Raw genomic sequence first — 24,772 nt, forward strand, 5'->3', positions numbered from 1 at the left:
AAGGCATCAAGGCACAATTTACGGCGGCCTACAGTCCGCAACAAAACGGTGTAGCAGAGCGACGGAACCGTTACCTCGTCGAGATGAGCAGGTGCCTGCTATTCGATGCCGGACTGGAACAATGCTACTGGGCGGAAGCGGTGAGCACTGCGGTATACCTGCAGAACATTTCCCTATCACGATCCGTTACTGTCACGCCGTACGAATTGTGGTACAACCAGAAGCCGGACGTAAGCCATCTTCAAGTATTCGGATCCCGTGCATGGGTGCACATTCCGAAGCAGAAGAGGAAGAAGTTCCACCCGACGGCTCAGAAGCTGATATTCGTCGGATATTCCCAAGAGCACAAGTCCTACCGGTTCCTGGACAAGACGACGCGCATGGTGTACATCAGCCGGGATGCAAGGTTTATCGGGGGCGAACAAGAAGAGCCCACCGAAAACGTCCAGGAGGAGAATACGGTCGAGTTCCAATCGACACTGAAACCCAACGTAGTGAATACACCAGCGAAGGAGGTCACTGGTCCCGATCAAAGTGAAGACGACGACGGCGACGGCTACGATACTGCTGCTGGCGGTACAGATGATGAGTTCACTGACAGCGACGACGAAGCAACTGTGGACATTGAAACACCGATTGAACCGCGAAGATCCACAAGAACCACGAAGGGAATCCTGCCGGAGCGTTACCGAGAAGTCACCAGCGTGACGAGTAATTCCGTAGCTGAACCCCGAAGCTACACCGAAGCGATCCAATGTCCCGAGAAGGAAGCATGGCAGGAAGCGATGAAGGAAGAAATCCAATCGTTGGAGGAGCACCAAACGTGGGAGCTCGTTCCACTGCCACCCGGAAGGAAGACCGTTGGATGCAAGTGGACGTTCAAAAAGAAGCAGGACGAAAGCGGAAACACGGTGCGGTACAAGGCCAGGTTGGTCGCACAAGGTTTCACCCAACAGTATGGCACGGACTATGATGAGGTGTTTGCGCCTGTCGCGCGGCAAACTACCCTTCGCACGCTGCTGACCATCGCCAGTCGAGACAACATGTTGGTACAGCACTTGGACATCAAGACCGCCTATCTGTACGCCGATCTGAAGGAAGAAGTGTACATGCGACCACCACCAGGACTCAAGACGGGCGAGAAGGTATGCCGGTTGAAACGCAGCATCTACGGGCTGAAGCAGTCGGCTCGTGTCTGGAACCGGAAAATAGACGACACGTTCAAGAGAATGGGGTTCCATCCGTCGTCGTCCGACCCCTGCCTGTACGTGAAGGAGAACAACGGCAAGCGAAGCTACATACTAATATACGTCGACGACATGTTGGTATGTTGCCATTCGAAGCGTAAATTTGAAGCGATTACCAAGGCACTGGCGAAGCAGTTCAAGTTTTCGAGTCTGGGAGAACTACGGCTGTTTCTTGGAATCCGCATCGACAAGCAAGACGGGCACTACACCCTCAATCAAGCTGGGTACATCGACAGGATCGTGGAGCGGTTTGGGCACGAAAACGCAAAACCGTCCAAAATTCCACTCGACCCTGCTTACGTAAAGCAAAAGGAGGAGGAAGAGCTGCCTACCAACGAATCGTACCGCAGCTTGGTGGGCAGTTTGCTCTACGTTGCGGTCAACTCCCGACCGGACATCTGCCTCAGCACATCGCTACTCGGCAGAAAGGTATCCAAGCCAACCAATCGGGACTGGACCGAGGCGAAACGGGTATTGAGGTACCTCAAATCGACGAAGGACTTGTGTCTTCACTTGGGATCCGGAAACGAAGATCTGGAGTGTTTCGTCGATGCTGATTGGGCCGGCGATGAAGCGGACCGAAAATCCAACTCCGGATTCCTGATCAAGTTCGGTGGCGGGCTGGTAAGTTGGGGCACTCGCAAGCAATCCTGCGTTGCACTTTCTTCCACAGAAGCCGAGTTCGTGGCTCTCGCCGAGGGATGCCAGGAATTGCTATGGATGCGGAAGCTTCTGGACGAACTCAACGAGAAACCAGCTTCTCCGACCGTTGTGTGGGAGGACAACCAATCCTGCATCAAGATGGTCGAATCGGATCGGTTGCAGAAAAGGTCCAAGCACATCGACACCAAACATGCCTTCACCCGGGATCTCCAGCAGCAAGGTATCATCGGCCTTCAGTATCTATCGACCGACAAGATGGAAGCCGATCTGATGACCAAGCCATTGGAACGCGTGAAGTTGGAGCGACACCGTGACGCAATCGGAGTCCGTGGCAACCTGGGCGCCGAGCGTTAACCGTTCGCTTCGTTGAGGAGGAGTGTTGTGCGATGATTCAAATCACGTGCAACGAAGCAACCTACAAATAATTTGAAATTAATCAAAGCAATCATGTTATCTTAGTCAAATAAAATTTTCTTCAGTCTCTGTTCATTTTCCAATCAAACCAGACGGTTTTTAATCCCACTGCAACCTACAACATTTTCATGTGACAGATCCGTGCATGCATTTGTTTACAAAGCTTGAACAACAGCTGCTAACAAGAACGTGTCATCTTCATAGAAGAACTGTCAAACGCCCGAACAATCAGCTGATTTAAGACGTCAAATGAAAAGGCCCATTACTTTTGGTAATAAAAGGAATTTTTCGATGACTGTTTTCCGTAGCTTTCCGTATCAGCTCCGTACCAAGCTTTACTTGTGTATCCATTCCACCCTCTTTTTTCACATTTCCCATTCAGGTGAACCGCCGCCACAGCAAATGCAATCAACAAGCAGATCCGCGCCCGCAATGATGCAGCTACGAAAGCAACACGCGGTAAGCGAGGACCGACTCGTGAAACAAAAACAAAATCGTCCGACATGCACGACCCGCACAATGTCACGTACCTGCCTCCTGTATCCATTCTATTCTATTCTACCCCCAGAGTGCCAGCGAAATACCGGGAAAGTAGAACCAGCGCCAAAGCCATAGAAAGGAAGGAACGAATAGTTCCAAAAAGAGACAAGAACGCATATTTTGTTCTAATCGCGATTCTCAGCACAGCATTTCAATTGCTACAAACAGACGAACATGCGGACACGCGAGATGTTCGATGCTTATCAATGCGGTTCAATTGGTATGGAAACGCAGGAAGCCATGCCAAAATGAAGCACGACTAAAGTCTCCATCAATGAACACTAGATGAGGAGGGAATCCTTTTCACTTGGCGACGGAATTATCTCCCAGTCGATCAACGTGATTGAGATGAGTCTTGATGGGAGATCAAAAAATGCAAAACAAACACCAGAAATAACGAAAAAGAAATAGTGAAACCAAAAATTTAATAAATAAAAATGTGGAAAATAATATTCAATTACTGCGTAAAATATCAAGTTTGTAACAAACATACCTAAGCTATGTTCCTGTGTACAATTTCAAATCTAGTAGTCCTGGCTCATATAATTTCTTCCCATCTAGGGTACATATTTCAACGCATATCCTATACGGAATGAATGGCTTGATGCAATAGAAAGAATTCGTAGCGCTAGTGCTATGCCCGTACGGGAAGCCAACTTCCCGTGGATGTTTCGAAATAACCTACAATATCATCATGGATGGTGGTGGTTGGTTTGGTTGATATTTCTTCACCCAAATCGAACGACGTGGAAACATTGGTTGGTAGGTTAAATACTTTTCTTCGCATCGTCATCAGTACTGGGGTACATACTAAAAACCGTGTATTTTGCGCGAAACGAGGGGTTGAACGATAGATACCTTCTATATAAAAAAACTTCTTTCAAAACCGAATAAAAAAAGTCGAGTCACGGCTGATACTAGATAATACTAGAGGTTTGAGGATGTTCCAGCACCGTCTGTGTCCAGAATGTTTCAGGGGGGGGGGTGGCTTTTAGGGGCGTTTCAAGGTTTTACATAGACGTTTTCGGATGTTTCGGAAGGTTTTACTTCGTTACATAGAGTCCAGAAGTATTTAAAGAAGTTTCAGAGGATTTTCGGCGGATATCCGAGACGTTACAGAGGCGTTTTCGGGGGGTTACGGAGAAGTTACAGAGGCGTATCCAGGTTTCGGAGAGTCTCAGGTACATTACAGGGGGTCCGTCGGGATTTCAGGGAGTTCTGCACGATGCACGATTTTCTGTGGGCTTCGCCTTGAAACATCCTGGAATCCCCCGGAAACCCCTGAAATCCCTAAAGGTGAAGAATGAAGAAGCCACATCCCAAATTTTCAAGAGCACAAATCTGAAAACCCAAATGACGATTAGCTCTAAGAAGTTGATCGATTAGTCACCACAAGCGGGTAACCAAACGATCAACTTTTCAAGAATAACCGTTATTTGATTCTTCAGATTTGTGCTCTTGAAAATTTTAGGTGTGGCTTCGTCATATCTTCGCGTGTCTTCACCATTAAACGCATCTGAAACATCCCTGAAACGTCATGTCACTCCTTGAAACGCATTGAAACTCTCCTGAAAGCCCACATGCAATTATATCCTGGAGGTCCCCAGAAGCCCCTGAAACCTCATTTTGCGCCTCTGAACCCCTTCCTGAAACGACCCTATAAGTCCATCTTTAAACCGTATGAAAACCTTTGAAACGTGTCTGAAATTTCTCTGAAACGCTCCGCAACCCCTTAAAACGTCCCTAAAAGCCCTCTTGAAACCTATAACCTTTTTTTCACATTTCTCCCTCAGGTAAATGATGAATATACTGGTATTCATCTACCATGACTTGACTTAGCAAGGCTATTACACAGCGTAACAAAAATTAACCTTTTGTGTGTCTCAAGAGCAAACTTATGTGTCTCCGAAGGATTTTGGGCCGCTGAATCCGAATCCGGGCTCAGATTTGCTCTAACACGTCACAATTTTGAGCTATATCTCAATTTATAGGGCAAAATATGCGATTTTGGGCTTTTTTGACTGCAAGCCATTAAGCTTGGAAATATTTTTTTAACCAATCAAAAGGTTAATTGGTCAATTAACATCTAAATTAACGACTCATGCAAAATATTTCGTTTTACCAAATCGAATTTTATAGTTTTAAGCGATTTATGTTAGGTACGATATTTCCCATACAAGTCATCCTCCAAAAGTTGCATGCAAGTTTTCATACTAACATAAAATGCTCAAATCTATCAAATTTGATTAGGTAAAACGAAATATTTTGCATAAGTCGTTAATTTAGATGTTAATTGACCAATTAACCTTTTGATTCCTTAAAAAAAAATATTTCCAAGCTTAATTGGCTTGCAGTCAAAAAAGCCCAAAATCGCATATTTTGCCCTATAAAATGAGGTATAGCTCAAAATTGTGACGTGTTAGAGCAAATCTGAGCCCGGACTCGGATTCAGCGGCCCAAAATCCTTCGGAGACACATAAGTTTGCTCTTGAGACAAAAAAATGTTGTGCTGTGTTATTGATTAGTATGTACTGAATTTACGACGTTTTATTTAAACAACGCGTTTTTTACGCTATTGCATTACCGTCGTAAAAAAAAAACTTTGGTGTATTTCCCTAGGAATGAAACCATCATCAAAGTTTTTACGTGATTCCATTAGAAGTTTTTTTTTCTGAAATTCTTTAAAGTTCTTTCTGGCATTATTTCAGGAATTTTTCCAAAGGTTCCTCATTGGATTCCCTCAGAAGATTATTCTAAGATTCACTCGAAAAGCTATAGGAGTTCTGATGTAGTGACCCTTCTTGGGATCTCCCTGAAGTACACAGTTAGAAAAAACGCTACTAGCCTTTACAGATGATTTTTTTTAAGAAAAGGCATACCAAACGCTCGGCGGTTGAAATCTCTATAAAACATTTCCGAAATAGGTTTTTTCTAGCTGTTGTGGTAATCCTCCATTTCAGAAGTTCTTCCTAGGAATGCTCCATAGCAATTCCCAGAGGGATCTCCTCCAGTATTTTTTTTGCATTCTTTAATTCAACACAAGAAAAATAAAACAACGAACACGAAAACAACACGAAAAACAAAAGGTTCGATTATCCGGGTTATTTGTTTATCCGGTGTGGAATTTTAAAGTTACCATTATGAGATTCTACCCAGATTTCTTCTGTGGATTCCTTCAGATTATGTTTTTTTTTCTGAGAATTTCTACAGGAAACCCCTTGAAAGCTTCTTCAGATATTCCTACAGAAGTTTGATCTGAGATCCATTCGATCTAATATTTTTATCTAGAACTCCTGGAGGGTTTTGAAGGTTCCCTGAAGAAACTCTTGAATAATTGCTCGGAAAAAAAACTTCTAGAGGAAGCCTAAAAAGACGTCCTGAAGCATCTTTATGGCTAGTTTCCACCTGGTAAGTACTGTGTAAAAGGATAGGACAAGTAATGGTCACGTAAAACTTTTGCAATCAAAATTACTTAAGCGTTCGCAGTTGATAAGTAATTCGCAGCCAGAAAGATTTGCCAACAGATGGCACTGTCATGCGATGCTGTCAGTCATGTTGTTAATTTTCCGTACGGAATAATATGTCGATGTATTATTCCGTGAGTAAAAGTGACATTTCTCTTTCTTTTATGTTTCTTCTTTCGCATAAAAGACATCAGTGTGCATGAAGCTGCTAGTACACAGGGTCAAATATTTGACAAGGAAAGAACTCAAGAAACAACATCATCAATTTGAAGCGAGAAACGCAATGGGGCCGGCAATGGAATGCGGAAGCACTGCGATATGTACTTAAAAAAATCCGCAAGTATGCCGCTGCGGCAAAACACAATGAGCGCGGATTTCCTGCGGTTAATTTCAAAACAACTTCAGTTCGGTGAATATGATTGTTTCCTGGAAGAAGGGAATTATGTGAGAATTTGCAGCATTGCTCTTGATCTGTCTTGCTCTATCGAAAGAAATCTTTGGTTTCCTAGTACTCGAAACTTCCTGAAAGAGTTCTTTCAGGAGTTCCCCGATAATTCCTCTATTATGTCCCCCAGGAGTTCACGGGAATGCATCCAGAAGTTCTCCTCAAGTTCTTCCTCCAGAAGATTATCAGGAATTCTTTCAGAGTTTACCGGATATTCCTGTAGGAGTTCCCTGGGAATTCTTCCAGGAGTGTTCCGGAGATTCCTCCAGGGATTCCTTAAAAAATCATCTAGAAATTTGCAGGTGCTTCATCCAGGAAATCCCAGATAAAACTTCCGCGAGTTCCCCGGGAATGCCTCCAGAAGTTCCTAGTTAATTTCTTCAGGAGTTCGCCGGGAGAATATCCAGGAGTTCCCCGTGAGTTCTTGTAGGAGTTCCCCGGGAATTCCTGCAGAAATTCTTTTGGAATTCCCCAATGAGTTTCCAAGAAATTCCTCCAGGAGTTTCCCAGGAGCTCATCTAAAATTACCTCTGAAATTCCCGTGCAATTTTCCACAATGCCAGCAGGACTTCCCCGGAGGGATTCCTGGAGGAATTTCCCGGAGGAATCCCCGAATGAATTTCTGGAGCAATCACCACCCAGCCAACACATAGTCTTATATGATGTTGAATAGGATGCTAAAGTGGAGGCCATATACGTACCTGCTTCCATTTAACCGCGTGTAAAGTGTGCGTATATCGCCTCCACTTTTGCATCCTATTAAACATCATATGCGATCGTGTGTTGACTGGGCAGAGGATCTTCTGGAGCAAATCTCAAGAAATTCCTTCTAAGATTTCTCCAATAATTTCTCCGGAGATTCCTCCAGAAATTCCTCCAGAGATTCCTCCTGGAATTCTTCCAGAGATTCCTCCAGGAACTCCTCCAGAGATTCCTCCAGGAATTCCTACGAAAATTACTACAGGAATTCCTCCGGAGATTCTTCCAATAATTCCTCCGGAGATTCCTTCAGGGATTCCTTCGGAGATTTCTCCAGGAATTCGTCCGGAGATACCTCAAGGAATTCCTTCGACGATTCCTGCGGGAATTCCTCTGGAAATTCTTCCGGGAATTCCTCCGGAAATTCTTCTGGACAGTTCTCAGGGAATTCTTCCAGAGATTCCTCCGGGAATTCTTCCGGAGATTCCTCCGGGAATTCTTCCGGAGATTCCTCCGGGAATTCTTCCGGAGATTCCTCCGGGAATTCTTCCGAAGATTCTTCCGGAGCTTCCTCCGGGAATTCCTTCAGAGATTCGTCCGAGAATTCCTCCGGGGATTCCTCTGGGAATTCTTCCGGAGATTCCTCCGGGAATTCTTCCGTAGATTCCTCTGGGAATTCCTTCAGAGATTCCTGCAAGAATTCCTCCGGAGATTCCTGTAGTAATTTTTTCGGAGATTCCTCCAGGCATTCCTACGGAGATTCCTCCAGAAATTCTTCCGGAGATTCCTCCAGGAATTTCTCCGGAAATTCCTCCAGGAATTGTTTCAGAGATTCGTTCAGGAATTCCTCCGGCGGTTCCTCCGGAAATTCCTCCAGAGATTTCCCAGGAGTTCCGCCAAAGATTCCTCCAGGAATTCCTGCGTAGATTGCTTTAGGAATTTCCCCGAAGATTCCCCCGAGGAATCCTCGGAGGAATTTCTGTAGGAATCCTCGGAGGAATTCTTGGAGAAATCTCCGAGGGAATTCCTGGAGGAATTATTGGAGAAATCTCAGGAGGAATTTCTGGAGAAATCTCCGGAGGAATCTCCGGATTAATCTTTGGAGAAATCTCCCTGATGCCACTCCTGGTGAAATCTTAGAAGAAAATCCTGAAGAAAAACCAGAAGAAACTATAAGAGCAACCCATTACTCCTAGAGGAGACTTAGAAGGAGCTTCTGGAGGAATCCCGAGAAAGGTTGCTGGAGGAAGGATTTTCCAGATGAATCTGATAAACAATTCCTGGAGAAATTCCAAAAGGAATTCTTTGAGGATTCATATAAGAAACGCCCAGCGAAAATCTAGAGGGATCTTAAATAGTTCTATTTTAGAAAAAAAAAACTCCTGGAGAAATCTTAGAATGCATTCCTGTGGAACTCTTGGAATGATTCCGGAAGGAATACCTGCGGGAATCTCCGAATAAATATCTGAGTGAACCCAGGAAAAAAATATACATACTAGAGAAATCCCGGTTGAAATTATTGGAGGATGGTTCAAAAAAACTCCTTGTAGAATCTTAGAAAACACCTTTGGAGAAAACCCTGAAGGAACTCCTAGAAGATCCCATGCTATAAAATCGTGAAAAAAACATTATTTCCTTCATGGAGGTTTTTTTTTTGTAGAAATTCCAATGAAAATCTCAGAGACATTTGATGAGAATTCCTGGCGAACTCCTGGTGGATGTTCTGGTGGAACACCTGGAAGAATGACAAATGATTTTCTGCGAAATCCCAGAGAAAAACCTAAAAACGTACGGAATGCCAGAAGATTCATCATAAAGAATCCTTCGTGGAACTTCATAAAATTTCCCGTGAAGCTTTGTCCCAGTATTTCTTCAACAACTCCATAAAGTAACCGCCAGAATCCCATCAGAATACCTCCCACCGTATTCCGAACCCCTAAATTGCAGAATTTATAATAAGTATCTAACCACATTTCTCTCTGTAATACCATTAAAAGTTTCCCCAGAATCCCAGCGCAATGTCTCTCATCAGTATTTTCCTTGGAAAGCTTCACAACTCTATTAAAATCTCACCATCTGAATTTTCCCCAGAAGCCCACCCAAAAGTTATAAATTGAATCATTTTCCCCACACACGCGCGAAGTACATTTCAATTTCAATAACATTTCCTAAGGAAACGAACAAAATTTCTCCAAGTCCAAATCGTGAACAACTTTGTGCCCTTTTCTTCACATCCTTCTTACAGCATCGTTTCGTTAAAATGCTGTCAGTTAAACAAATGTCAAAATTACTTACGGAAAAAGGTGAAATTTTACTTGAGCGCTCTACTTGGCTACAGGAAACTTAGCTTTAGGCAGAACTCCTGCAAGATTTCCAATAGGAAACATTTAAGGGATTTTGAGGAGAAATGATTTCCAAAAATAATCCTGGCTGGAAGTTTGCCAGCAGAAGAGATGCATTTCTGGGATTTCTATTTCTTAGCAAACTTCTGAAGGAAATCCGGAAGCAACTCCTGGAGGTTTGCTAGAGCACTTTTGTAGAGTATTTCTAGCAGGAACTCTTGAAGGAAACACAGTAAGAAATGCTGGAGAAATTCCAAAGTTGATTCTTGGGGAATCCAGCAAAAGCTTTGGGGAAATCCAAAAACGAAGTTTTAGAAGGAACTCCTGCAGGAATACCAGAAAGAAGCCTTGTTGCAATATCAGGAGAAACATCTGAAACAATCCCAGAAATAACTCCTGGAGAAATTCTTGGACGAATCTCAGAAAGATTTTCTGTTAGAATGCCAGATTGAACTCCTTGAGGAATCCACAAAGAAACTCCTGATGAAGTTCATGGAAAAATGTTGGAGCATTTCCGAAAAGGAGTGTTTTTGAAATTTAGTATAAATTTCAATCGTCCGTTTTTGTGAAAAAGTGAACAACATCTGCATTTCCCTTCTCCTCTATCAACGGTACAACCGAGCGTCTCTATGCCGTCTCTATGTCGCTTACAAGCGCATTCGCGACGAACGCACTGATACAGTGGAAGCTTCTACTACGCTCTTTATTGGCAAATCTCATGAGCAGCCCAACGAACGTCTCCAGTCGTTCAGAAGCATCACTCAATCTTAGATGATTGTCATCCACAAGGGCTGGGATGGAGGTTAACTGGTTATGTAGTATGGCGCAACAAGCACAAACATAGCACGCCATATGAATATGAATGTAAGGCGTAAAACAAAAGTACATCGAGTCAAAACTTCGTGTTTCTCCGTGTGGTTCCGGAAGAAAAGACTATCGCTGCAGTTGAATGTGGTGGATTTTGTTGACCTCGAGGAATATCGGAAGAAATTTTTAGAGGGATTTCAGAAAATAATTTTGGAAAAAACAATTCGTGTGAATGTTTGAAGAAACCCCCAACGGAACTCCTGGAAGAATTTCAAAAGAAACATCTGGGTAAATCTCAAAAGCAGCTCTTGGAAGAATATCAAGCACTCCTGGTGCAACTCCTGGAGGAATCCCCGTAGAAGCTTCAAATAGTATTCAAAAAGGGGCATTTTCCAGAAGGAACATCTGGAGATATCCCAGAGATCAAGAACTATTTTTTTAAACTACTCCTTCTCTCCTTCTATTGATTAAACGTCCCCATTGGGACAAGCCCGCTTCTCACAACTAACAACTGAGAGCTTTCGGAAGAAATCTTTAAAGGAAATCCAGAATGAATCAATGAAGAAATCAGCAGAGTAGTATCTGAAGTAATTTTTGAAAAAAAAATCCAGGAGAAATCCTCGAAGGAATCTCTCAAAATGAATGAATATCGAAAGGAATACCCAAAAGAGTGTCGGGAGGAATCCCGGGAAGAATCATTGAAAACACCCGAGAGAACAAAATGAAGGTAAAATTCCTGAAGCAATCCCGGAAGGAATCCATCAATAAAAACGAGAGAAATTCCTGAAGGACCCACTAAAAGTCCTTTTAAATATGCTGGAGATACTCGACAAAATCACGGGAGCGATATCTAAAAAAATATTGAGGGAATTTCTGGAGGAATCTCTAGAAGTATAAGGGCTGTTTGCAGTTCAGAAGGAATTTCTCAGCCTATCTTGATGCATGGGAAATTCCTTGTCTGAGTCGCTCAAGAAACCGTTTTTTCTGCGATCGCAGTACGCAGTTGCGACGAAATGACAGTTCAAATGGCAGTCACCATAGAATGTTTCTGTCAGGAATCGCTCAAAAAGTTTCTTGAGCGATTCCTTTTGAACTCGAAACTGCGCTATAGACTTTAGAAAAACTCCCAAGCAAACGCACATATCAGTATGTCACAGAAGAGTCAAGACAGCGCTGGTTTTGTGTTGTGTTTTGTTTTGTGGCGCGGAGATTCCTCCCTGGAGCCCTTTGCCATCATGTACTTTGTCTTCGACACATTAATGACTAATCCGATTCGCCTGGCTTCACTCTTTAGTCGGATGTACGTTTCCGCCATCGTCTTAAATTTACGAGTAATAATATCAATATCATCGGCGAAACCAAGCAGCTGAACGGACTTCGTGAAAATCGTCCCACTCGTGTTTATCCCCGGTCTCCTAATTACACCCTCTAAAGCAATGTTGAACAGCAAGCACGAAAGACCATCACCTTGCCGTAACCCTCTGCGAGATTCGAAGGGACTCGAGAGTGTCCCTGATACTCGAACTACGCACATCACTCGATCCATCGTCGCCTTGATCAACCGTATCAGTTTATCCGGGAATCCGTATTCGTGCATAATCTGCCATAGCTGTTCTCGATCGATTGTATCATACGCCGATTTGAAATCGATGAACAAGTGATGTGCGGGCACGTTGTATTCGCGGCATTTCTGCAACACCTGGCGGATGGCGAACATCTGGTCCATGGCCGTTGTAGCGCCCACGAACTCTCTTGCAATCGGTGATAGACGGCGGCATAAAATTTGAGAGAGTATCTTGTATAGGCAGCGCTGAGTCAGTAGTGTGATCGCGCGGTAGTTCCCGCAATCCAAATTGTCGCCCTTTTTGTAGATGGGTCACACGATACTTTCCATCCATTCCTCCGGTAATACTTCCTCCTCCCAAATCTTGGTAATGACCCAGTGTAGTAGTGCTCTCACCAGTGCTTCTCCACCGTATTTTAGAAGCTCGCTTGGTAGTTGATCTGCTCCAGCGGCTTTGTTGTTTTTTAACCGGCTAATCTCTTCCTCAATCTCTTGGAGGTCAGGGGCTGGAAATCTTTCGTCCTGTGCACGTAATCCTAGATCTGTTACCACGCCACCTTCGGTACTTGCAACGTCGCCATTGAGGTGCTCATCGTAATGCTGCCGCCACCTCTCGACCACCTGACGCTCACTCGTGAGAATATTCCCGTGATTATATCGGCACATGTCGGCTTGTGGCACAAAGCCTCTGCGCGAGCGGTTCAGCTTCTCGTAGAACTTTCGTGTGTCCTTAGCGCGGTACAGCTCTTTCATCGCTTCGCGATCTCGTTCTTCCTGCTGGCGCTTCTTCATCCGGAAGACTGAGTTCTACCTGTTCCGCGCCTGTTTGTAACGTGCCTCATTCGCTCTCGTACGGTGTTGCAGCATTCTCGCCCATGCTGCATTCTTCTCGTTTTTCAACTGTTCACATTCGCCGTCGTACCAGTCGTTTTTGTGATTCGGAGTCGCGAAGCCTAGTGCTGTAGCCGAGGTACTACCTATGGCGGATCGGATGTCCCTCCAGCCATCTTCAAGTGTAGCTGCGCCAAGCTGCTCTACCGTTGGTAGGGCCACTGCTAACTGCTGCGCGTAGTCTTGAGCCACTTCTACGTTACGCAGCTGCTCGATGTTGAGCCGCGGCGTTCGACATCGACGCGTGGTGATAAACCCGGCCCCGGCCAGAGTCCCACTCTGTTTGTTGAGCATTTATTTCTGATAAATCAGCCAGGACCTGTAATCAGCCATACTTCATCTGCTAGCAACCGGTTCACAAAAAAAACCGTTGAAAGCGCACGTGTTCTACAAGTGATGTTTCACTTAAATCTGCATTATAGGTACAAAAATTAAAATGCAACATCTTAAATTTAATACCGTCAACCTCTGCGATTACGGCCAGGGAAGCAAGTTGTGTAAAAATCGTTTGAATACATAGTAATTTAAACATTATCAAAATCATTAAATAACACAACTTTAGTATCTTCAAAATAATAACAAATACCTCTCGCGAACCCCTCGGCGTACCTTTCGAGCGCGCCCAGCATCCCCGCCCTTCTTCGGACACCCCGTTCCGACACATACACACACAAACACACACTCACCTGCTCCTCGTGCATCAGTTTGGAAAAGTTGAACTCCGGGAAGCTTTGCGCCGTCGGCTCGAACAGCTCCAGCGCCAGCCGGACGGTTTTCCGCGGTTTGCTCCCGGCGGCATTCTTCCCGGAACCGGAACCACTTCCCGCTCCGCCGCCGCCCAGCCCCCCAAAGGCACCACCGAAGCTGTCCGCCGCCGTGTTTTGATCCAACGCACCGCCGAAGGGACTCTTTTTCACCACATCACTGATCGTCGTCAGTGTCACACGTTTGATTTCCGACATTATTCTTCAGCTTATTGGTTATTGCTTGTTCTGCTGTGTTCTGATCACTTTTCAGCAGCAGCCAAAAGTGGACGAAGGAATCGACGACATTCGCGTAGTCGATTCTCGCGTTTTCACTCTCACTTTTTCCCACCGTCCCGACACACGGAATGGGGCCGCGGATTGCGGCGATTTGCAACTTCGCGGACGTAACAATCGAACGTTTTCCACAATCGATCACACGCGCACTTCAGGCATTGCACAAAAACGACGGCAAAATCGCAGAAAAATGACCAGATTTTTTGGAATCAGAAAAATTTACACTGGTTTTTCGACGACGACGTTTTGACGTACGCGGCGAGGCTCTGGCTTTGATGGCTGCGGTCTCTTCGGTTGTTCTCGGCAGAAGCATAAAAAAAAAACCGAGGGGGAGCATAAAACGCAAGCGAGCTCCCGCCAGTTTGACAGCTGACAGCAGCGCTGTCATGTTGGGAGGAGGGGATTTTGTAAAAGGGCGTGAAACAATCTGCAAACAATATGGGTAAAATTTACCCAATTTGGGTAAGCTGACCTTAAGCGTGTTGGGTTGGCTGTCAAATCGTTACCCGACACTGAAAAATCACGAACTGTGCCGAGTTGTGACATCAAGAAGAAAACAGTCTGAAAAACATCATCGTCGGCGTTCTTTATCCAGCGCCATTTGGAAAAGTGGTGTTTTTCATCGGAAAAACCTCTCAAAAGTTAAAAGTTGCTGCTGAATCCCCTTCTCAATCATGTCGCGGCGTAAGTACACTAGCTGGTGAACCGTTTCAAGTAATAGATTCATGCATAATCGGTGTCCTATTTCTAGACATTACCGAGGAGGATATCTCGCTGGACTACGCGTCGGAGCCGGACGAGTACGAATCGGAATACGTGCAGGACTTGCTGCTGGTGGCCGATCAGTTCGAGGTCTACATCGGGAACACGGGCAAAGTAAAGTTCGAGAACTATTACCGTCTGTTTCGGCAGTACGGTTTCATCCGGGATATGACCTTTTGGCGGACGCACAATCACCTGTACCACTGCCGGGTAGCTTACCGGTGCAAGGCCGAAGCGGACAAAGTCATCGAGCAGATGAACAATCGCAAGTTCTACGGCAAGCGCCTCCGGGTGTGGCATGCGTTGGACCGGATCGAGCTGGACTATGCGGCTGCCATCCGGATCGATGATTTGGCGCAGGGTGAGTTTTGGTCGGGTGGTTCCTAAAATGTTCATTAATGATTTCCCGTTCTCCCCAGATGTTGCCGAAGAGGACATATTCGACCACTTCTTGACCTGCGGCGACATTCGCTACGTGGTAAAGACTGGCTTTGCCGCATACGTCCAGTTTGCGTCTGCTTCCGCAGCGTCCCAAGCGCTTGGTCTGGAAATGATTCTAAACGGGGACCCGTACACGTTGTGTCGGATTGCGGCGGACGATCGCATCGATCACGCCCAGGTCATAGAGAACACGAAGGACATCAAGTACCGCAAGCCGTTCATCATCGTGGAGAACTATCCGGAGCTACCGTTCGAAGATCTGGCCCGGTATAAGAGCAACTTCGACTCGATTGCGCCGGTCAGGCATTTCAAGGTGGCTCCCACCGGGGACCAGACGGTCACTTTGGCTCTCTGCATGGACAAGGCGAACGATCGGGATGCGGTGATTAGTCGTTTTAACGGTGCGATCATCAGCGACAAGAAACTCAAAGTGTACATGGCCCCCGGGAAAGCCCGGATGACGCCGGCCCATTTAGCCAAGTATGCCATTTGCAAGAACTCGATCACGGTTGATAACGTTCGTCCCTGTAGGTTGCCCCACCGCAATCATCTCGACCAAGCTAAACTCATCACTTCAATTCTTTCCAATCCCAGATTTCAAAGATTACGACGTGTGTATGCTGTTCCGGAAGTGTGGTTCAATCAGCTTCCTCGAGCAAATCGAGAACCGATGGATCATCTGCTTCGATAGCCCTTCGGCGGTTTCTCTGGCACGCAGCTTCCACCAATTCATGTTGTACCGACGGGAGCTGAAGATTAGCCCCTTAACGCAGGAATCTTTACCGGTCTCGAAGAAAATCCAGCTGCGGGATCCGGGTGAGTACATTCACGAAAGCCGTAAACAGAGTTCCGGGTATTCGTTTTGCGTCTTATGCAAACTTTAAGTCCTTAGCTTTGGCTTTTAAGGCCTTTCATTCACCATTATGCGTTCTTACCTTGCGGGTAACATCTTTATAGGTTTTGGCCACTTTGTGGATGCTGGGTTCACCGTAAGGTGGCGGGATTATGTGAAGATCTTACCCCGGCTGTTGAGCCCGGCTCGTCGCATCACACCTTCCAGAGCGATGTTGAAGAGTAGGCATGAGAGTTCATCACCTTTTCGCAGTCCCCGGCGAGATTCGAATGAACTGGATAGTTCACCAGCAAACCCTTACGCTACGCAGTTTTGCACACCGTCCATTGTTGCTTTAATCAGTCTAGTCAGCTTCCCAGGAAAGCCGTTTTCGTCCATGATTCTCCATAGCTCTGCGCGGTTGATACTGTCGTATGCCGCTTTGAAGTCGATGATGCGTTGGGACCTGGTATTCACGGCATTTCTGGAGGATTTGCCGTACGGTAAAGATCTGGTCCGTTGTCGACCAGCCGTCGATGAAGCCGGCTTGATAACTTCCCACGAACTCATTCGTTTTAGGTGAAAGACGACGGAAGATGATCTGGGATAGCACTTTGTAGGCAGCATTCAAAATAGTGATCGTCCTGAAGTACTCACATTCCAAATGGTCGCCTTTCTTGTGAATGGGGCGCATTACCCCTTCCTTCCACTCCTCCGGTAGCTGTCCGGTTTCCCAGATCCTGACTACCAACCGGTCCAGACAGGTGGCCAACTTTTCTGGGCCCATCTTGATGAGTTCAGCTGCGATACCATCCTTACCAGCTGCTTTGTTGGTTTTGAGCTGGTGGATGGCATCCTAAACTTCCCTCAGCGTGGGAGTTGGTTCATTTCCGTCCTCCGCTGCACTGGCGTCGTCGTTTCCTCTGTTGCCGTGGGCTCCCGTGCCTACGTTCTCCACGCCGTTCAGGTGCTGATCGAAGTGCTGCATCCACCTTTCGATCACCTCACGTCCGTCCGTCAAGAGGCCTCCATCTTTATCCCTGCATATTTCGGCTCGCGGCACGAAGCCGTTGCGGGATACATTGAGCTTCTGATAGAACTTCCGTATTTCTTGGGAACGGCACAGCAGTTCCATTTCTTCACACTCCGCTTCTTCCAGGCAGCGCTTTTTCTCCCGAAAGAGGCGGGTCTGCTATTTCCGCTTCTGTTTGTAACGTTCCACGTTCTGTCGAGTCCCTTGCTGCAGCATTACCGCCCTCGCTGCGTTCTTCTCCTCCAAAACCGTTCTGCACTCTTCGTCGAACCACTCGTTCTGTCGATTCCGTTCCACGTGCCCGATGATGCTCTCGGCTGCGTCGGTGATGGCGGCTTTCACTGTACTCCAGCAGTCCTCTAGAGGGCCTCATCGAGCTCGCCCTCGTCTGGCAACGCGGCCTCGAGATTCTGCGCGTATGCTAAGGCGACATCCGGTTGCTTCAGTCGCTCTAGGTTGTACCGTGGCGGTCGCCGGTACCGTACATTGTTGATGACGGAGAGTTTTGAACGCAGTTTGACCATCACTAGGTAGTGGTCGGAGTCAATGTTGGTGCCACGATAGGTCCTGACGTCAATAATGTAGGAGAAGTGCCGTCCGTCAATCAGAACGTGGTCGATTTGTGTTGATGTCGCAGAGGTTTGAAGGCGGGGTTGAACAGGAACTAACGTTTATTAATGAACACGTCTAAATTAATTGGTGGTTCGATTAGGAATGAGAAAATTTTGTAACAACCCTAGTTGCTATGTATCGCTTTACTCCATGTTACGGTTGTCAGGGGCGTAGCGTTGCTACGTTGGAGTGCACGATTGCTTCCGTTTTCAACACCCCCTCTCAATCGGTTACTCCAAGTCTTGATCTCAAATCTTGGAATCGTACATTGTCCAGTGACTTCGTGAATAAATCAGCTTCTTGGTCTATGGTTCCAATTGGCTCGATCTTTACGGTCCCAGCCGCAACGTGGTATCTCAGGAAATGATGCTTGATGTCAATATGCTTGATCCGTTTTGATTCCACGTTCTTTACAAGTCCGATACATCCACGGTTGTCCTCAAATATTGGGATTGGTTCTCCCTGTTGAAGGTGCGACTGAAAACCTCAGCATGCCATGACTTTAGTTTGTAGATTTGAATTTTTGAATAAAATTTAGTTGTTATTTGACCGTCTAGCAATCAAGTTGTTTTATTGCATTCGGTCCGACCTACGGCCACATCCCATAGGTTATGGGCCATTTAGGAGAAAATTACAGAAGAATTAAAGTTTCATAGTTTCCTCAAGATTTTTTCACGATCCCGATATGGACGGAAGCAAGTTTGGCCTGGAGAAGCTAAAGAGCGGCGGCTACGAATGCTGGCAATTCAAGGTGGAGATGCTGTTGGTGCGCGAAAATCTTTGGAAACACGTGACGGAGGCCGCCCCAGAACCTCTGACGGACGCGTGGAAGGACGGAGACGCCAAAGCACGGGCCACCATCGTTTTGCTGGTCGACGACAGCCAACACCCGCTAATCCGGAACTGCAAGACCGCCAACGAGACCTGGGAAGAGCTGCGGAAACACCACCAGAAGACGACGATGTGCACCCGCGTGTCGTACCTGAAAAAGCTTTGCAAAGCTGAGTACGCCGACGACGGGGACATGGAGGGCCATCTGTTCCGCATGGAGGAGCTGTTCGCTAGCCTCGCAAACGCCGGACAGGAGCTGGAGCCCAGTTTGAAGGTGGCGATGGTGCTGAAGAGCATGCCGGATTCGTTCGACATCCTGACGACAGCGTTGGAAAGCCGTTCCGACGACGAGCTCACCATGGAGCTGGTGAAGCGAAAGCTGCTGGATGAAGCGCAGAAGCGAGCCGAAAAAAGCCACCGAGGTGAGTCGATTCTGCGTGCTGGTGGGGACAAAAAGCCCATTGTCTGCCACAATTGCCACAAGCCCGGACATTTCAAGCGCGAATGCCCAGCGTCAAGAGCTGGACGAGAACCCACAAATGGCGGTACTAGCCAGAGCCACGTGACGACGAAAAAATCGAAACCGAAGGCGACGGTTGGCATGGCAACGCCATTCGCATTCATGGTTGCTGCGACCGAGAGAGCATCGAACGTGTGGATCGTCGACTCTGGAGCAACATCGCACATGTGCTGTGACCGTGCGTTTTTCGACGAGATGAAGCCAAGCACGGGGATTTCCATCACGCTGGCCGATGGAAACGAGACGTTGGTGAGAGGTGTCGGTTCGGGGCGCCTATTCTGCCAGGATGAAGAAGGTAAGCCACAAGAAATTATTCTTTCCGAAGTGTTCTACGTCTCGGATTTGGAGTCGAACCTGATATCGGTCGGAAGACTGGTAGCCAAAGGAGCCGAGGTAATATTTTCTGGTCACCGGGGGTGTGTCATCCAACGCAACGGTGTTGTCGCTGCAGTAGCGAAGAAAATCGGCGGGCTCTACCAGTTGAAGACGGCTAAGGAGTGCGGTATGGTTGCGTCCCTCCACAGTAAAAATTGCATCCACCACTGGCATCGCAAATTAGGCCACCGTGATCCTGATGCAATACATCGAGCGGCGCATGACGGTTTGGCTACCGGCGTGAACATCCAAAAATGTAGCGTGTTCCAAACGTGCGAGTGCTGCGTCGAAGGTAAGATTTCTCGGCTGCCATTTCCGAGGAAGGAGGACCGACAATCTGCGAAGGTGCTGGACATTATCCACACGGACATCTGTGGGCCGATGAACACCGTGTCGCCTGGTGGTTCGCGGTATTTCCTCACGATGATTGACGACCACAGCCGGTACACCGTCGTGTATTTCCTCAAGAAGAAGTCGGAAGCTGCGGATGTAATAGAGGATTACGTGAGTATGGTTAAAAATCGATTTGGAAGATGTCCGACTGTTATTCGTTCCGACCAGGGAGGCGAATACAAATCGAAGCGTTTGGGACGATTCTATCGTGTCAATGGGATCGCTCCAAGGATCGCTCCCCAGTACACGGCTGGCTACGCACCGGAGCAAAACGGTGTCGCGGAGAGGAAAAACCGTTCGATCGTCGAGATGGCTCGATGCATGCTGATCGACGCGAAAATGGGCTACGAGTTCTGGGCGGAAGTGGTCAACACGGCCGTGCATTTGCAGAATATGCTACCATCGAGGTCCGTCAAGAGGACACCCTTCGAGCTCTGGTTTGGGAAGAAACCGGATTACGGACGATTGCACATTTTTGGATGCACTGCGTTCGTTCACATTCCTCAAGAGAAGCGAAGCAAGTTGGCACCGAAGGCGCAAAAGTTGACGTTCGTCGGCTACTCGGACTGCCACAAGGCGTTCCGCTTCATCGACAAAGCGACGAAGAAGGTAGTCATCAGTCGTGATGTACGTTTCGTGGAAATGGAGGACGAAGTCGAAAACGAGGGTTCGACGCACCGGTCACCGTCAGCGACGATGGTGGAGTACGAGTCAGTGCTTTCACGACCAGCTATGGAAGACGAATCCGACGATGATGATGCCTCGGTTCAGGAGGAGTACGAGTCCGATTCCTCATCTTACGACTCACCGTGTGAAGATGTGCTCGACGACGATGATTGCCATGGCAACGGGAATGAAGAAGAAGAGATGCCACTCCGGCGTTCTACTAGAAGCACGATGGGACAGAAACCAGTTCGATTCCGGGAGACCACCGGCATGGCGCGCAAGCTTGTGGCGGAACCGAGAAGTTTCGCTGAAGCAGTCAACGGTCCAGAGGCGGCGCAGTGGCGTGCTGCAATGGATGATGAAATCAAGTCACTGAAGATGCACGGTACCTGGAAGCTGGCGAATCTGCCCGCTGATCGCAAACCCGTAGGCAGCAAGTGGATTTTCAAGCGCAAGGTCGACGAGAATTGCAACGTTGCGCAGTACAAGGCCAGACTGGTTGCGCAAGGATTCTCCCAGAAATTCGGGACGGACTTCGACGAGGTGTTCGCCCCGGTAGTGCGACAGGTAACGTTCAGGGCGTTGCTCACAGTTGCCAGTGCGAAGAACATGCTGGTGAAACATGCAGACGTCAAGACGGCCTACCTCAACGGCGACCTGGATGAGACGGTCTACATGCGGCAACCGCCCGGCTACGAGGTGGGTGACAAGAGCTCCGTATGTTTGCTGCAGAAGAGTCTGTACGGTCTCAAGCAAGCGGGACACGTGTGGAACCGGAAATTTGATGGCGTCCTGAAGCAGCTAGGCTTCACGCAGTCAGCCAACGATCCGTGCTTGTACGTTCGACGACGAGGCAACCAGTGTACGTATCTGGTCGTGTATGTGGACGATATGGTCATCGCTTGCCACACCGAAGAAGAGTACGCCGAACTGATGACAGCTCTAAACCGCAGCTTTACGGTAAAATCGTTGGGGGATATTAGCCATTTCCTGGGCATCCAAGTCCGACGCAGCGAGGAGCAGTTTTCCCTCAATCAACGGATCTACATCCAGACGTTGTTGGAGCGTTTTGGGTTGACCGAAGCGAAGTCGTCGAAGATTCCTTTGGACCCTGGCCACCTGCAACAAAAGGAGGAGAGTGAGAAGCTACCAAACAATCACCAGTACTCAAGCTTGATTGGTGGTTTGTTGTATGTGGCAGTGAACACCCGACCGGACATCGCGGTCAGCGTATCGATCCTTGGCCGATCAGTGAGCAACCCGTCACAGGCGGATTGGATGGAGGCGAAACGAATCCTCCGGTACCTCAAGCTCACCCAGGATCACGAGCTTGTACTGGGGCCAGGACAAGCGAGCATGGAGGTCTACGTCGACGCCGACTGGGCCGGTGATGCGAAAACCCGGAAGTCGAATTCTGGATTCCTGGTGAAGTTCGGTGGTGGACCAATCCACTGGGCATCCCGAAAGCAAACATGTGTTGCGTTGAGCAGCACCGAAGCTGAATTTGTAGCGCTCGCCGAGTGCTGCCAAGAGGTGCAGTGGATCAACCGGTTGCTGAGCGATTTCGACGTGAACGTAGCGAAGCCTATTCGTATTCATGAGGACAACCAATCGTGCATGAAGCAGCTGGAATCCGGTAAGGTAAACAACCGATCGAAGCACATCGACACGAAGTACCATTTCGTTCGCCAGATGTACCAGGAGGGCAAGATCTCGGTGCAATACTGTCCAACCGACAGCATGGTTGCCGACATGCTAACGAAGCCATTGACCAACCAGAAGCTGACGAGGTTCCGCGTGGCAGCTGGTGTTCTTCCGTCGAGGAGGAGTGTTGAAGGTGCGACTGAAAACCTCAGCATGCCATGACTTTAGTTTGTAGATTTGAATTTTTGAATAAAATTTAGTTGTTATTTGACCGTCTAGCAATCAAGTTGTTTTATTGCATTCGGTCCGACCTACGGCCACATCCCATACTCCCTTCGAGTTGCAGTTTAGATCTTCCAGGAGTCCGCCCAACCAAATCGCTTCACTGACAGCGGCGCTGAGGGCCACGTATTCCGCTTCACTCGACGAAGTAGATACAGTCACCTGTTTTCTGCTTGCCCACGATACGGTTGATCCAAACACCTTGAAGACAAAGCCTGTTACAGACTTTCGGTCCTCTTGATCGGACGCCCAATCTGCATCCACAAATCCGGTTAGTGGTGACGAGGACTCATTACGCTTGTACAGCAATCCAAACTTGGTAGTGCCTTTCAGGTACCTCACAACGCGCTTCAGGGCCTGCCAATGATGGTCCACCGGGTCCTGCTGGTAACGGCCTAGGTAGCTCACCGGGAAGCAGAGGTCAGGTCGAACACAAAGCATCTGGTACATCAAGCTTCCTAGCAGCTCTCTGTAAGGCTCTTGAGTTCTATGTCCGGATCGGTTCAACTGCAGTCCCTTTTCCATAGGCGTTTTCGTCGCGTTGCAGTCCGTCATTTTGAATTTATTTAGAATCTTCTGAGTGTTGTTCTCCTGAGACAGCTTCAAAATCCCTCTTCTGCGGTCGTAGTCCATCTTCATGCCCAGGAAGAATCTCGCCTCGCCGCAGTCCGCCATTTCAAACTCACGAGATAGTTGTTGCTTCAGCTTTTCAATGGTTCGGATGTTTCTTCCAACGATGAGCAGATCATCCACATACAACACCAAGTAGACTTCATCATCCTTGTTGGTGGAAGTATACAGGCAATAATCTCTTCTCGACCTTGAAAATCCGAGTTTCAGCAACACCGCGTTGAATTTTTCATTCCAGCACCGTGGAGATTGCTTGAGTCCGTAAATTGACTTCAACAGCTTGCAAACGGTCCCTGGTGCTGATTTGACTCCATCCGGTACCTCCATGTATAGCTCCTCCTTCAGGTTTCCATGGAGAAAGGCCGTCTTCACATCCATTTGATGTACGTGAAAACCATACCGTACAGCCACCGCCAGTACCACACGAACTGTTGCCAAACGAGCCACAGGAGCGAACGTTTCTTCGTAATCGACGCCTGGACGTTGCAGGAAACCTTTCACGACTAGCCTCGCTTTGTGCGGCACCGCTTGACCATTCTCGTTCTCCTTCAACCGGAAGACCCATTTGGATTTCAAGGGCTTGACACCTTCGGGCCGTGAAACCAGTTGCCACACGTGATTGGACTCCATCGATTTCAGCTCGTCGTTTACAGCATTCATCCAACGATCACGATCATCGTACTTCGGAATACCAGAGAATTTTTGCGGTACATCTGGGAAAGGTGAAGAGCCAACAGCAGTTGCTTCAAAACCAGTTAAATAATCCAGTAACTTACCCGGAAACTTGCGCTCCCGTTCGCTGCGCCTCGTGGACGATTCATCTGAATTTCTGTCCCGTTCTTGGTGCGAAGGGAGCGCGGTGGGTAGTTCATCATCGGATTCGCTGTCTTCTGCTTCGGGTAGACTCATTTCGGCGTCATTCTCCAGGACAGGACCAGGATGTTCGTTCTCTTCAACGGCGACGGGATTGTTTTCGCCTTCCCCCTCTTGATCGGACGATGTCAAGATCATCAAAGGAATTTCTTCTGATTCGCCGTGGTCCGATGCATACGGGTAACTTGTTTCATCAAATTTCACATCCCGCGCGATGACGACTTTCCGAGCATTTCTATCCCATAAGCGATATCCATTTTCGGCATATCCGATCATCACCAGCTCACGACTCTTTGCATCTAGCTTCTTGCGTAGCTGGTTCGGGATCCAAGCGAATGTTTTACAGCCGAAGACTTTCAACTTCTCCAGGTTTGGCTTCCGATCTGTCCATCTTTCCGCCGGGGTGAGGTTCTTCGGGAGAGCAGCTGTAGGACTTCTATTTAGTAAAAACGTACCTGTCAGAACAGCTTCTCCCCACATTGCTTTGGGCATCTTCGAGTCGATGAGCATGGTCCGGACTTTCTCCACCAGGGTTCGGTTGAACCGCTCCGCCACCCCGTTTTGCTGGGGGGAGTACGCCACTGTCGCCTCTATTTGGATACCTTTTGCCTTATAAAACTTCATCTGGTTCCCGGAGCAGTATTCACGTCCCTGATCGACGGTCAACTTCGATATCGATTTCCCGAACATGGCCGTCACCATCGCCTCGTATTCTTGAAATTTTTCAAAAACTTGCGACTTTTTCTTCAGTAGGAACACCAT

The 24,772-nt window shown here is 47.6% G+C and overlaps 2 protein-coding genes across 6 annotated transcripts in view; one reads left to right on the top strand and one right to left on the bottom strand.

The window, feature by feature from the left end:
• Positions 1 to 14,436, bottom strand: part of LOC109408301 (yemanuclein) — an 80,508-nt gene extending 66,072 nt beyond the window's left edge. For 3 of the 5 annotated variants that reach the window (XM_029860464.2, XM_062846647.1, XM_062846648.1), the window contains exon 1: positions 13,763 to 14,435. In XM_029860464.2, the coding sequence (XP_029716324.2) occupies positions 13,763 to 14,038 (276 nt within the window). In that variant the 5' untranslated portion in view covers positions 14,039 to 14,435. Of the gene's footprint in view, positions 1 to 13,762 lie in introns of all 5 variants that reach the window. The other 2 variants (XM_029860462.2, XM_019681570.3) reach the window with 2 other exon arrangements.
• A 205-nt stretch (positions 14,437 to 14,641) lies between these two features.
• Positions 14,642 to 24,772, top strand: part of LOC109400475 (uncharacterized) — a 41,911-nt gene continuing 31,780 nt past the window's right edge. Inside the window, exons 1-4 of the mRNA XM_062846646.1 lie at positions 14,642 to 14,800; positions 14,868 to 15,239; positions 15,298 to 15,846; positions 15,914 to 16,135. Of these exons, the coding sequence (XP_062702630.1) occupies positions 14,791 to 14,800; positions 14,868 to 15,239; positions 15,298 to 15,846; positions 15,914 to 16,135 (1,153 nt within the window). The 5' untranslated portion in view covers positions 14,642 to 14,790. The remainder of the gene's footprint in view (positions 14,801 to 14,867; positions 15,240 to 15,297; positions 15,847 to 15,913; positions 16,136 to 24,772) is intronic.

The sequence above is a fragment of the Aedes albopictus genome, chromosome 1, assembly GCF_035046485.1.
Source record: "Aedes albopictus strain Foshan chromosome 1, AalbF5, whole genome shotgun sequence".
In the NCBI taxonomy this organism is placed as follows: Eukaryota; Metazoa; Arthropoda; class Insecta; order Diptera; family Culicidae; genus Aedes; species Aedes albopictus.